At 35.5% G+C, this 13,364-nt stretch overlaps 3 protein-coding genes across 3 annotated transcripts in view; 2 read left to right on the forward strand and 1 right to left on the reverse strand.

Moving 5' to 3' along the window:
• LOC110376705 (heme peroxidase 2) overlaps nt 1–2,154 on the forward strand; it is a 38,541-nt gene extending 36,387 nt beyond the window's left edge. Inside the window, exon 24 of the mRNA XM_064038309.1 lies at nt 431–2,154. Within this exon, the coding sequence (XP_063894379.1) occupies nt 431–619 (189 nt within the window). The 3' untranslated portion in view covers nt 620–2,154. The remainder of the gene's footprint in view (nt 1–430) is intronic.
• A 259-nt stretch (nt 2,155–2,413) lies between these two features.
• Nucleotides 2,414–9,323, reverse strand: LOC110377186 (serine-threonine kinase receptor-associated protein). The gene is made up of 8 exons (XM_021335920.3): nt 9,088–9,323; nt 7,242–7,376; nt 6,539–6,697; nt 5,819–5,940; nt 4,686–4,767; nt 3,901–4,068; nt 3,220–3,435; nt 2,414–2,690 (listed from the first exon to the last, which is right to left on the reverse strand). Exons 1-7 carry the CDS (start codon nt 9,200–9,202, stop codon nt 3,242–3,244), a joined length of 975 nt encoding a protein of 324 aa, XP_021191595.1. The 5' UTR covers nt 9,203–9,323; the 3' UTR covers nt 2,414–2,690; nt 3,220–3,241.
• Nucleotides 9,324–11,641: 2,318 nt separating this feature from the next.
• LOC110377287 (signal peptidase complex subunit 1) lies at nt 11,642–12,131 on the forward strand. Its single transcript, XM_021336115.3, has one exon. The coding sequence runs from the start codon at nt 11,754–11,756 to the stop codon at nt 12,033–12,035; it is 282 nt and encodes a 93-aa protein (XP_021191790.1). The 5' UTR covers nt 11,642–11,753; the 3' UTR covers nt 12,036–12,131.
• Nucleotides 12,132–13,364: the final 1,233 nt, after the last annotated feature.

Raw genomic sequence — 13,364 nt, forward strand, 5'->3', positions numbered from 1 at the left:
GCGGCTGTGTATTTCCTTTGCTTCCATCTTGCCTATATTTTTCCAAACAATTGACCACGGACCACCCATGTTAAGTGGAACATAACTACCAATATTTTCCATGGAGCGACGTACTATTTGGCCTCTTCGATAAGGAAGACCTTACATCTTATACAAATATACCCCACATATAACCCAAAACTACTCTGAAAACAGAACTGAAACCCTGGTCTCTAACGTAACCACAGCTTTTTCTAGTAGAGGCCAACGCCATTATGTATTTGCTAACGCACGGAGAAGTCTCGCTATGGCTACACTGACAAAGTGGGTAGCGCGCCTTGACTGGCTTCTTAATTCTTCCATGGCTTATGTATCTTATGCCCTAAATGTCCTTGCCTTCTTTTGACGACTACAACCAAAGCATATCTCTAACACCATTGTCCCTCCACAGGCACAATGCGCGTCCCTCCGTATAACAGACTGCGCACAACTCCACCGCGAGTGGCCGCGTGAGGCAGTACAACGGGACGATGTATGCACGGCTCAGTGTGGAGCCAGCTCCGCCGCGCCCGCGCGTCCGCCGCGCCGGCCGCATATCAACTTCAACTTCCCTGATCTGTCGCCTTTTGTAGCCAAGTGAGTGGGGGTAGTGCCCTAGTCTGTTGGTGAGTAGTTGTTTTGTTGAAAAGTTGAGTAAAAAAAATGTATTTACTTTATGTCGAAGGAAGGAAGTGCCGAAATATCTACTGTAGACAATGTACCAGATTTTTAGGAAAGATTTAATATCTGTTTTCCACTAATTACGCAATCAAAAAAGTCATGATCATTTCAGGCACTGAAATAAATAAAAATATTGAATAATTTGTACATGAATAAATTAAAATACGTCAATTAAGTTTAGTGTACTTGCTTGAGTAAACTTTTTAGAAAAACTATGACCTATTAACAAAACAACTACAACGTTCAACAGATGAAGGGTTTTGGTGAAGCTAATAATTTAAGAAAATGAGATTGAACAATTCAAGAACATTATCAGCCAATGTGTGTTAATTTAATACAAAATGAAAGTCTTAATAATGTATGACCAACATAGAACGAAGTGAAGATCAATCTCCATTAATTTCTACCATAGATCAATACTGATCGATTTTCAGAGTTACCACAAGTTTACCAATATCATTGAAAGAATATTAGTCAACAACAATATTCTTTAAAATATTCGCATCTTTGACTGATTGCCGTGTCTCATTTATACATTGTTATGAATTTAGTTTAATTATTCTTAAGATTACTTAGGTAAATCCGAAGTGGACGTCTGTAGCCGACCTAAAGCTATGGGTACGTCGCATGAAACATTGTACAAACACTGTAGCTTAGAAAATGGTATATTTGATAAGTTCTATTTTCTAAAATTCAGTTGTTTTACTTTTTTAATGTTAATTCCATTAATTATGTTTTTAATATTTGATGGAATTAAAAAAATATATAATTCCAAGTGTGTAGTTAATTAACACAAGTGTGTTTTGGTATAAATTGATGTTTGTAAAATACGTATATTTTGATGAAAAGAGAAAATTAATTAAAAATATATATAAGAAAGACTAGCGATGCTTAATTTTGATATGCATGCTGATTTTTCTTTCAAGTGGCCCAAATTCTGTCTGGCCAAATAGATAGTAAGAACAATAGCTATTTGCAATTTAGTCCTGTATCTGTCTGTGTGTTTTTTCATATAAAATTATCTTTTTCATTCTTCAATCTTATTCTGTTTCAAAAATTATTTTTAATTAATATTACGGCCATCATGAGCTTTAAATAGACGCAGTGATGTTTTATAAAACTATTTCAATACCTATACCTAATTTACCGTAGAATAAACCGTAATACCAGCTACTGTATCAATGTTACCATACTCATATTAATCTTCTACTTTGGTAGAAATGCTGAGGCCAAAAGTTAAGTCTCATAAATGATTATTATCTGTCTAGCTCACTATGATAAATAAATTCACTGCCTAGTTGTACCTAGGATTATAAGGTTCTTGTAAATTATTTTGTAATATATTGGATAATTAATTAAGTATAACACGTTCTGTAGTTGTAATATTTTTATTTTTATGATGATATGAAAATCTCACCTAGACAACGAAAACCGAATATAAATACTTTTTATTTATTGTGTCGTTTCATTTATATCTCGCAAACGTTTTACTTCCTCTCCATACTCTTCCTTTGCCCTCCCATCCAAGCTACCTCATATACGCCTTTCTCATCATCATAATCCCGACTATCTGACCGAGCGAGTTTCGAGTAATACTGACCTCTACGTGATCTCCGCGAGTTCAGTATAAAAAACGGGGTGAGCTAAATAAAACCGTTTAAAAATGATAAAATTTTGTGGTATGTATCTGGGCTGCTCAAATAAAAATCAAAAGTCTTAAAATATTTACAAATCACTTTATTTTGTTGCATATCAAGTCTATTTAGTTCCTTTTTACAATAAATACATTAGGTCTGAGTATAAAAAATTAGTGTTGCAAAAAAATAAACAACACAAACTCTTAAAATTTACCTTGAATACTTAAAAAGTCTTGATTTTTCAGGCTAGTCCCCCTTAAGTTCATTATACACATGGCCTGGTGACAACTACACCACAACACAGTGATGCCACCAAGTGAACAATTTTGATTGCACTGTCACTGCTCCATGATCCTGCGCCAAACAAACAATACATTAATTACGCATAATGTTCCTATCAAAATAGTAGGTAGTTAAAACATAAGCTGGGATTTTTTTTCTAACTTTTGAGAAATAAATGGATTCATACATCGCAAGCATACTTTCAGTTATCATTTTGAAGGCAATAAGGCCATCTTACATCTGTAGTGCTACTACCTCAAACAGACGCCATTAGCTATAAATCAGTCCACCCGTGACTACGGTCGGTGCAATACGGCCGAAACGTCGGATAAATAAAAAGGTATCTATCGTACCATTATGTATACTATACATTGTATAGTATCGCGTTTAAGTCCTGATTATGTTACCAGCTCACTTCATCGCAAATCATCTTTGCAGGTTTTCTTCTTCCATATATTTCTATCAGCTGTCATCTCACAAGTAACATTCATTCTAGCCATATCGACATATGTCTACATATATTACATGTTATTGCACATTTACATATGCTCACTTCAGGGAACAACTACATATAACTTAAAGACATAAAATTCCAACTAACCGTATGGAAGGGGCCAGTAGCATCAATTAGCAGCGACCTCCTTGAACCCGTTGATGACGGGCGTGGTGTCATTGCTGCGGCGCCACAGCCCGTACACGCGGCCCGGCACGGCTTGCCACAGCCGCACCGTGCCGTCCTCCGACCCCGTCGCGTACAGCTCGCCGTCAGGCGACCATCGCACGCAGTGGACGGGACCGAAGTGACCTTTGTTTGATTCTGAAAAAAAGATTGAGGGTATTTTGTGAGATTGTCGTAGATTCGAGTAGGCTATAAGGATTTATAAGCTGTGAGGAAAGTTTCTTTTGTTATTTAATGTTAATACATGTTTAAGGAATACACTAGTTGTCTAATATAAGAATATCGTAAATTAAAGTAGATAGCAGACTTAAGGCTGTAAAAGCTTTCCCAAATCCGTTTCCATTTGACACTGTCAATGTAATTTTTCAAACACATTAATGTAATTTGACAAAAAGAAGCTCAACAAATCAATGCACGTTTCTTCTTTATTACTGAATATTTCGAATATGATACGATATTAAACCTTTACAGGAAATATTGATATTCGCAAGGGTGTCAGTATCAGCAAACTTAATGAAAGTAACTTTTTTTGCTTGCAGACTTTTAACTATTTATTATGAAGTATTTGTCAAAAGAGGGGTAAGTAAATGAAAAGCTACTCACCAAGTTCCGTCCCCGTATTATAATCAAACTTATAGACTTTCAAGTCTTCGCCGCCGCACACGAAGGTGGCGCGGCTGGGCGCCAGCGACGCGGAGTAGCACTTCGTGGGCACGGGGAACTCGCGCATCTTGCGCATTGTGTCCGAAGAGTAGAACGACACGTTTGTACCTGGAATTTAACATATTTATGGCATTTAGTATCAAATAATATTATATTTGTACTTAAGACTAGCTGTTTCAAACGGTTTCACTAGCGTCCTGGCGAAACTTCTTCCCTTTATGTCACTGGGGGACAGTGAAGCTTCCCAACAGGAAATAATTTTTCGAATGGGTTCAGTAGCTTTGAAGCTTTTAGGGCACAAACTAACAAACAAAAAAATATTTATATTTGTAATATCTATTAGTATGAAAGTATAGATATCCCTAAAACGCAGCCTTGTTCTAAAAATGTTTACAATTTGTCGAGACACCACTAAGGAAATTAATTTGCCCTATTGTGGCGGCAACTAAACTTGTCTAGCCAGGTAGTAAAACCATATGACACTTCCGCTCAGTCTATTATGTTCTTGACCACGTATAAAACGAGTTTTTCAAATAACTATCAGTAGGCAGCAATGGATTAAAAACATTGTTCTAAGAACGCCTAAGGCTATTATTTTAAAGTGCGCAGACACTTGATCTTGAATTAAAATGTAAATTCGTATTAAGGTCACACGTAATCGCCCTACATAACATGTCACAATAAACATCGATATAATAGAAATATTAAAGTAAAATAAATCTTACCATGAGCTACTGTCAATATAGCCCCATCTCGTGACAGTTCTAAACTGTTCGGAATTGTAGGGAATTCAACTTTTTGGACCTCCTGTAACGTAAACAAAACTATTTATAACAAATGTAAAATCACATGTATTCTATAAAAAGAACTGGCAGAAACACTGTAAGCCGATGTCGGCCGGCTTAAACGGATTAAGTTACAATGGTCAGGCATCAAATTGTCGAATGAAAATTCGTTATGTGGAAAACATATACAGACATTTCAACTCGCGTTTTATATCTACGAATTTATTTAAGTAGGTACTAGCCGTTTTCTCACGGTTTTACCCGCATCCCGTGGGAACGATTGCCCTTAAAAATATAGCCAAATAATGTAGCTTCCTAATGGTGAAATAATTTTTAGGGTTCCGTAGCCAAAATGGCAAAAACGGAACCCTTATAGTTTCGTCATGTCCGTCTGTCCGTCTGTCCGTCTGTCCGTCTGTCACAGCCGATTTACTCGGAAACTATAAGTACTACAGTGATGAAATTTGATGGGAATATGTGTTGTATGAACCGCTACAAAAATATGACACTAAATAGTAAAAGAATTGGGGTGGGGCCCCCCATACATGTAACTGAGGGATGAATTTTTTTTTTTCGATGTACATACCCGTGTGGGGTATCAATGGAAAGGTCTTTTAAAATGATATAAAGTTTTCTAAAAAACATTTTTCTTAAAGTGAACGGTTTTTGAGATATCAGCTCTCAAAGTCGTAAAAAGTATGTCCCCCCCCCTCTATTTTTATAACTACGGGGTATAAAATTCTAAAAAAAATAGAGGTGATGCATGCTAATTAACTCTTTCAACGATTTTTGGTTTGATCAAAGTATCTCTTATAGTTTTTGAGATAGGTTGATTTAACTGTAATTTACGGAACCCTTCGTGCACGAGTCCGACTCGCACTTGGCCGGTTTTTTAAAATCGGCTCAGTACTTTTTGAGTTTATCCATTACAAACAGAAATATGTTTTTTTCCTCTTTGTAACATAGCGTACGAAATGTTATATCAAACCAACAAGCATTTTAGTTTAATTCAATCACAAGAACAACTTGTAACACAGTAAACATTAACATATTTATAAGCTTAATGTGATTACCTGTCCACTGGTACGATCCCAGACTCTCATTGTAAGGTCATCACTCACACTTACAATGCGTGAGTTATGAAGGAAGACTGCATGTCTGATGCTACTCGTATGCGCGCTTATTTTCTCCAAAGCTAAAAAGTAACAATAATTTTGTTACAATTTATAATATTGTCATGTCTGTAGCCATTTATAAATGGTAAGTAAGCACGTAACGTTAAAATCCTGTAAAACAATATTATAAAATAGTTTATTAGAAACCTGTTTATCGAGACATTTAAAAGTTACAATATATTTTTCTTTAAGTAGTTAATCAGAATGGTAGAAGCAAATTTTATTGTTTTTACTTTTGGAAAGGAACAAATGGATAAACATAATAAACGTAAATAATTAACACAATTATAATAAATTATTCAAAGGTTAAGCCCTTTAATAGATGTAAATATTTGGATCTTCTCAATTTATTGCATTAATATGTTGATTAATAGAGATAAGAGTTATCTTATATGTTAATTACTGCTTCCTTGTTATTTCCAGTCTCTTTACTACATGTTTATAGTGTAAAATGTAGAGTTGTTTTTACATTTTGCTTTTTTTTTAATTATCCTTATGCACAAAAACCGCAAAGATTATTTATTTCAGTGACAACTTGGACATACAACAATAATTATAGTAAGAAGATAATAAAGGAAGTATACATTAATTATTTTCCTTTATACATAAGAAACTTACCTCCTGCTTCAGGTTTATTGAGGTCAAATACTCGTATGAGTTTCTCGTTACTGGCGGTGAGAAGCATGGTGTCATCAGCGTTGAAGTTTACACTTTTCACTATGTGCTCATGGTCAAACGTATGCACCACTTCACCATAGCGAGCATCCCATATTTTTGCTGCAATATTAATAACAGATATACAGTTAGAGAAACATTGTGGGTACCAGGTTTAATGTATGGTTACAATATGATCATGTGGTTGTGAAATCTCAAATTATTTTATATACATGAATAAATATTCCCCAGATGCTATAGAAAATAATGCATATTATCAGTACTAAAGAGGTGTAGAAGTAACTATAAAAAAATCTGATTAACTTCAAAATAATGCATCTCATAATGAATATTTTATTATCTACCCTAAATACATAATATTAAAAAGGTACTTTTTCTGCTTTATACCAATTAACATGATGCAATCAACTTGTTGAATTGCAAGTTCTGAATCAATTATGAACAAAAGAATTACACCATAGAGTATGTTTTAAACTATGATTAAATAAATAAGTACATATATTTCACAACTGAAAGAAATGCTTTTTATTTTATCATGACTCAAAGTTCAGTGAAGCAAGTGATCATGAGTCACCTAATTACATTACAACCTACTTAGGCTTTGCCTAGGCTTAGAGAGATTTCCATTAACAAAAAAACTAAGTACCTGAGAAATCAGCTGCTCCACTTGCAGCAAGATTAGCATTTTGAGTCAAAGCTACCCCCCACACAGCGCCTTTATGACCTTCAAACGTGCCAATCCAATCACCTGTTTCACCTTGTCGTAACATGGGCTTGCCATCTAAAAAGGAATTCATTAATATTACTCTTTGTTGCTAGGAAAGCTCAATTCAAAAATATACATGTCCATACATTCATTTTGAATTTCATTTGAATAAGGTTTTTCTATATTTCTTTTTTAATTTTTCTGTTAAAAATACTGAATGACCGTTATATGGTTGTAGTCCCTATAATTTGCGAGTCAATATGTTAAAAATGATGGGAATTAAATTGCTCTAGAAGAGAGGGACCAACTAATGAATGTCTCTGTTTGACCACATAACAAAACAATAAAGACTAAATCTATATTCATATCATTCATTCATGCATGTATTCATTCAAGTACATATTAGCAAAGTGTTGAATGAAGTGTTTCTTCAGGCATTGTATGCAAATGATAACATCTTTCAATTTTCCTCTTATGCTCCTGCTCCACCTGCGTTAGCGTTAACGTTAATGTCAATGGCCAACTACGCGTTACTTATTGCATTAAAAATGCGTGTTGGCTACACTTACGCAAAGAGTTAATCCCTCATGAAGTAACGCGTTAACATACATTAAAGAGATTAAACTCAGACACACAAAATAATTCTAAAAACTAAAGCTTTCTCATTTGACCATTCCATTATCGTGCTCGTAAAATGCAGTTACAACTTAAACAAAGTATCTACACTCGTCCTTGCATGCGTGCAATGAGATGGCATTAATGTAGCCAACATCACTTAGCGCTCTAAGCTACGCACTAAAACCCTTTGATGCGTCCAAAAAACTGACACCCGAGTTATCGCTTAACGTTTAATGCTATTAATAATGCCATTTGTATAAATTGCCATTAAAACGTTGGCCACATCTGCGTAATGCCAAAATTTAACGCGTTAAGACGGAGGTGGAGCAGTAGCATTAGAGTTAAACAAGGCTTCAACTTAAATAACATCTTATCTAATGCTTGTGTTTACATTCCACAACAGTCAAATGAACAGAACAGGTATACATAGGACATCAATTGTGCTACCATTCTAATAACAAATTCTAACTATGAACTCTCCATTCAAATTGTATGAACACTATCTCAACCAACAACTATGGATAATAGTAAATTAGACTTCTAGATACAAAGACAAGTGTATAAGATAGTAGGTACAAAGATAGATTGTGTACACATAATAGAACAATGACAGGAAGGCACAATTATACAATTAAGTGTTATTGACTATTTTCCTTATACAGCCACATATTGAAAGTAGCATAGTGACATGTTTTCAAGCCCTTCCATAAAGTAAACATTAATGTCAAGTACTTTGACAAACCTTGAGTAAGCACAAGGTGACCCACAATGGGTGAAATGTCAACATTCAGCATAGGAACAAAATTAAATGCCTGCAACAATTCATGAGTACACAAAGGAGTGGAACTTGTAAGTCATGCTGGAGGTACGTGAATAAAAAGCACGAGCGCGATCATCAAGGCGAGCAGCCGAGGAAACATACGAGCGGATACTCAAGGTACTTCCTGCATGTCCGGAAAGAGAAGGTCACAACATGCATAGAATGCACGCCGGCCGAGCGGACAACTCCACACAAACAAGAAAAGTGAAGGCCTTTCGAACACATCTCGTCACCAACATCTGTCATCTTAAAACACTGATCACGCACATCGTCACACTTGCAAGACTTCCACTAAATATGGGCCAAGGCAATAGGGCACACTGATTACAAATTAGTCGTCAAACTCACCTTTGCAAGCCGAAATTAAATAATATCCATCTTTTGTAACGTCACTAAAATCCAAATGCACGACTGGTCTAGTATGGCCACCGCATGTAAGAGGAACTTGCTTGAATGTTGTCATTTTGTTTCTTAATTTTGTTTGTTGTACTTTTTGAAAATAAAACTAATTATCTTTGTTGTTAACTAAAAATTAACCTAATGAGTCTGATCGTACTGAATGTTGACAATCGACTGACGGAAAAGTGGTAGGTGGTGTTGCTATATTAATGCCAGGCTAACTTACCTTCTTTTCATAAAAACACTGCTTGATAATAAAAACCATGAAATAATCTTGAAAGTCAGTCAGTATCTTGAAATCATGAAGTAATATTCATATTGTGCATTGCATTCCATGCAGATTTTGGTGCCGGGGATTTGAGAACTGATTGTAAAGGTAGAATTCCGTGGACAGCGGCTACGACAGCCGCGCGCGGCTTACGACAGTCGTCGGCCGCGCGCGACAATAGTCAACCTATGAAAATGTATGGCACCGTTGCCGAGGTCCGCGACAGTCGCGCGCGGCCGACGAATTTCGTAAGCCGCGCGCGGCCGTATGCATCTCAACATGGTCTAGCGCTTAGTAACATCTATATAATTTTAGTAAAACCAGAATTGAATTGTTTTTTATTTAGTAGACAAAACTTCCTTTTGTTTTCATTACAATACAAATGCTTTTGAATCAGTATTGGGTAGTATCCTTCATCATTTCTACTTTTTAAAAATAGGGTCGATTGGTAATCTATTTTCATAATACAGCCACAGCAATACGTCATCCTCTTCTTCTTCAAGGATATCAATGGGAACAAATATAATGACCACCATAAAATGCTTTGATACCCTAAGTTTTGCAACCAGAAATATCTACTGAACACCAGAAAAATAAAGTCTAAAAATGTAATAGTACCAGCTATTTTAGTCACGACTTCACTTTAAATTGTATTCGACCACCAAATTTAGTAAATGATCACCAACTCTTGACGACCAAATTAATGTGTTATTTTTGCCTAAATAAGTCACTGTGATTGCCATAAAATGTAGGCTTATTACCAAATAAAGTATTATGATGCCATATTAAGTTATGTGTCCGGCTTGCAATGCATGCGTGAGTGTCAGTATGACGAGTGACAGGGGAAAATCCAAGAAAATGACATATTGCGCTGACGCCAAGTAAAATTGGGAACAGGGCAGGAGAAAGAAGAAGAAGAATGTGTTTCTCAATACACTCTTATCGCACTGTTTAGAGACATGCAATAGACAATTTTCCACGCTAGTGCAGGAAAAGGGTCCCCATAATGTTATTACATTTATTTTATCAGGCCGAACTTATTTTTTTGGAGTCAGTTTACTTAAACAGGATAGCAAGATGTAAAAACTTTTTTGATGATCATTTACTACTTTTGGTGATCATTTACTACTTTTGGGATAACAATGATTTTTTTGGACTCATTTTGCTTAAATAGGATAGCAGAATTTAAAAACTTTGGTTATAATCTTACTTTAAAATGGTGGTTTAATTTTGGTGATCATTTACTATTTTTGGCTTACGCATGATTTATTTTGGAGTAATTTCACTTAAATAGGATAGCAAAGTGTTAAAACTTTGGTGATAGTTTTACATTAAAATGCGAGTTTCATTTTGGTGATCATTTACTATTTTTGTCTGCTGTTTGTTACTATATCTGGTGATCAGTTAAACATAAGCCGATATCAATTAGCACTTCGACTAGAGGGAACGGACGAACAAAATCTACTAATTTCAACACATTGCCGCGCGCGGCTTACGAAATTCGTCGGCCGCGCGCGACTGTCGCGAGCCTCGGCAGCGGCGCCATACATTTTCATAGGTTGACTATTGTCGCGCGCGGCCGACGACTGTCGTAAGCCGCGCGCGGCTGCGTAAGCCGCGACCCACGGAATTCTACCTTAAGCATCATTGTAAGTGGATATGTAATGCTATCAGTTTTTTTCGATCACTTCCCGAAATAAAAACAGTTTATATGATAATTGAATGGCATTAAACAACAAATTGTCTTTTGAGTGATTCCCCAGCGAGCGATAATAGGTCATCATACGAGTGTAAGTGCGTTTCCGTAAACTGAAAAAAAAACCAAGCTTGGTCAGCCTTGCAAAAAGAACATCATATATCCGTTCAAGTGGAAATTCATCCTCTGAGCCCTTTTCCCAAGTTCAAGTGGAAATTAGGGCGAGTTATTCAACTGTTCCCAGAAAAAACTGGTCTCCCGTGTAGTACATTGTATTGCTTTATTTCTAAAATGGTAATAATACTCAGCAGTCAGTAGCCGCATCACTTTTTTCTTTTTACTTAATGGATGTACTGGTTACGGAGTGTGAAATAGTTGATTTGAATTACTTTCATCATTTTCATTATACAATGCATACAAAACGCAGGTAACCTGATATCAATAAAAGATATGCCTGCAATGGTAATTAATTATATTAGCATTGGAAATGTATTGCTATCTGTGGGCGAGGGATAGATTTGATGGTTGTATGACGTGTCGTTGGCCGATCGCGAGCTGTCATTTGACGTAAAATCAAAACGTATTGAATTTGTTGTGGTTTCTCTGCAAGTGGTTAATTTTAGTATTCTAGTACCTTTTGTATTATTAAATATGGATTTTTTTACTTCCATACCCACTCACATTGACTATGTCGGCCAAGCGAAAGCAGAGAAATTATACAGAGCCATAATTACGCTCTTCAGTATAGTCGGTTTCGTATGGGGTTACATCGTTCAACAGTTCTCACAGTCTGTGTACATTTTGGGAGCCGGATTTATCTTAGCTGCGATCTTGACTGTACCCCCATGGCCCATGTACCGCCGCAACCCATTGAACTGGCAGAACCCAAGAAACAATGAAGAGAAACCTGCAGGCAAGAAGGGGAAGAAATAGAGCAGTTCATGTGTGATCCAGACACCAGAGCGATCAGAAGTATATTCCTAACAGCTGTATGTTTCATTGTTCTCAAATAAAATAGTTTTTAAGGTTCATATTGGTTTTATTTCACTTTCAACAATGGAACTTACAATTTTTGTTATCAGATTTCCCATTCATAGAATACATACTTATATATCACAAAATACTATGAACCTTAACAAAAAATGTACCTATTTGGAGTTAAAATTTATAATGTCAAAGTTTTTTTGACTATGTATCTACTTTATTTCATGAACTTCTAAAAAGATAGAATTTTAATTTGTGCCATTCTTAAAATAGCACCATATAAATTTCTAATACACTATTGAGATATGTATTTTGTTGTTGTTGAAAATAAAAACATGTAATCTTCAGCAAGCATCTGTTTTAGTAAAAAGTATAGTCTGTTTTTTAATCTCGTAGACTAAATTGACACTTGCAAAATGTCAAACTTTCTAATAATTTTGCTAGCTCTGTGGTGCAGTGTTGTACTTACGATACCGGTTCGTTGAATCGTAACTTTTTACAATAAGTCATCCTGAAATAATGGGCTTATCCTTGATGATTACGCATGGCTTTGCGTGGTCAGATATCCCTGGCAGTTTGTAGCACGTCGTACAGCCATGTGTACGTACGTGAATTTTAAATATAAAACTTTGAATGAATATTAAATTCGTCTATTATAGATAAAAAGTTACGATTCAACGAACCGGTATCGTAAGTACAACACTGCACCACAGAGCTAGCAAAATTATTAGAAAGTTTGACATTTTGCAAGTGTCAATTTAGTCTACGAGATTAAAAAACAGACTATAGACATTGTTTGGATAGTTTGTTCAAAAGAATTTGAAAGACATTTCAGGCACAAAGATAAAAACAATTACAGAACGTTGAGCTGTCCCTGACCCTCCAAATCACAAAATTGGGTATGCAGGAGGAACAAGACATGTATTCTTTTACTCGCACAAGTTACTGCAGTACATGCAAACTTATTCACTCTTAAATCAAATGAAATGAGCGTAGCTGTTTGGCTACCCAGATAATATTTTGTTTGATACAAAATTATCTACTGCGAAGTCAAACTAATAATTTCAGCCACTAAAGTTGTTTTGTTGATAGCATAATTGTATAAACTTATAATTTTATTTTTTTAAATCTCTTCTTAAAATCTGCACTTACTATTTCAAGTTTTCATCACTGCTATAACACCTTTGGTTCTTACAAATTAAGGAATGGTATTATTTTGTCCTATAATTTATTATAGCTGCATATCATATTGAGAAGTAGAAATCCTCAAAAACATGG

The sequence above is a fragment of the Helicoverpa armigera genome, chromosome 2, assembly GCF_030705265.1.
Source record: "Helicoverpa armigera isolate CAAS_96S chromosome 2, ASM3070526v1, whole genome shotgun sequence".
Lineage (NCBI taxonomy): Eukaryota > Metazoa > Arthropoda > Insecta > Lepidoptera > Noctuidae > Helicoverpa > Helicoverpa armigera.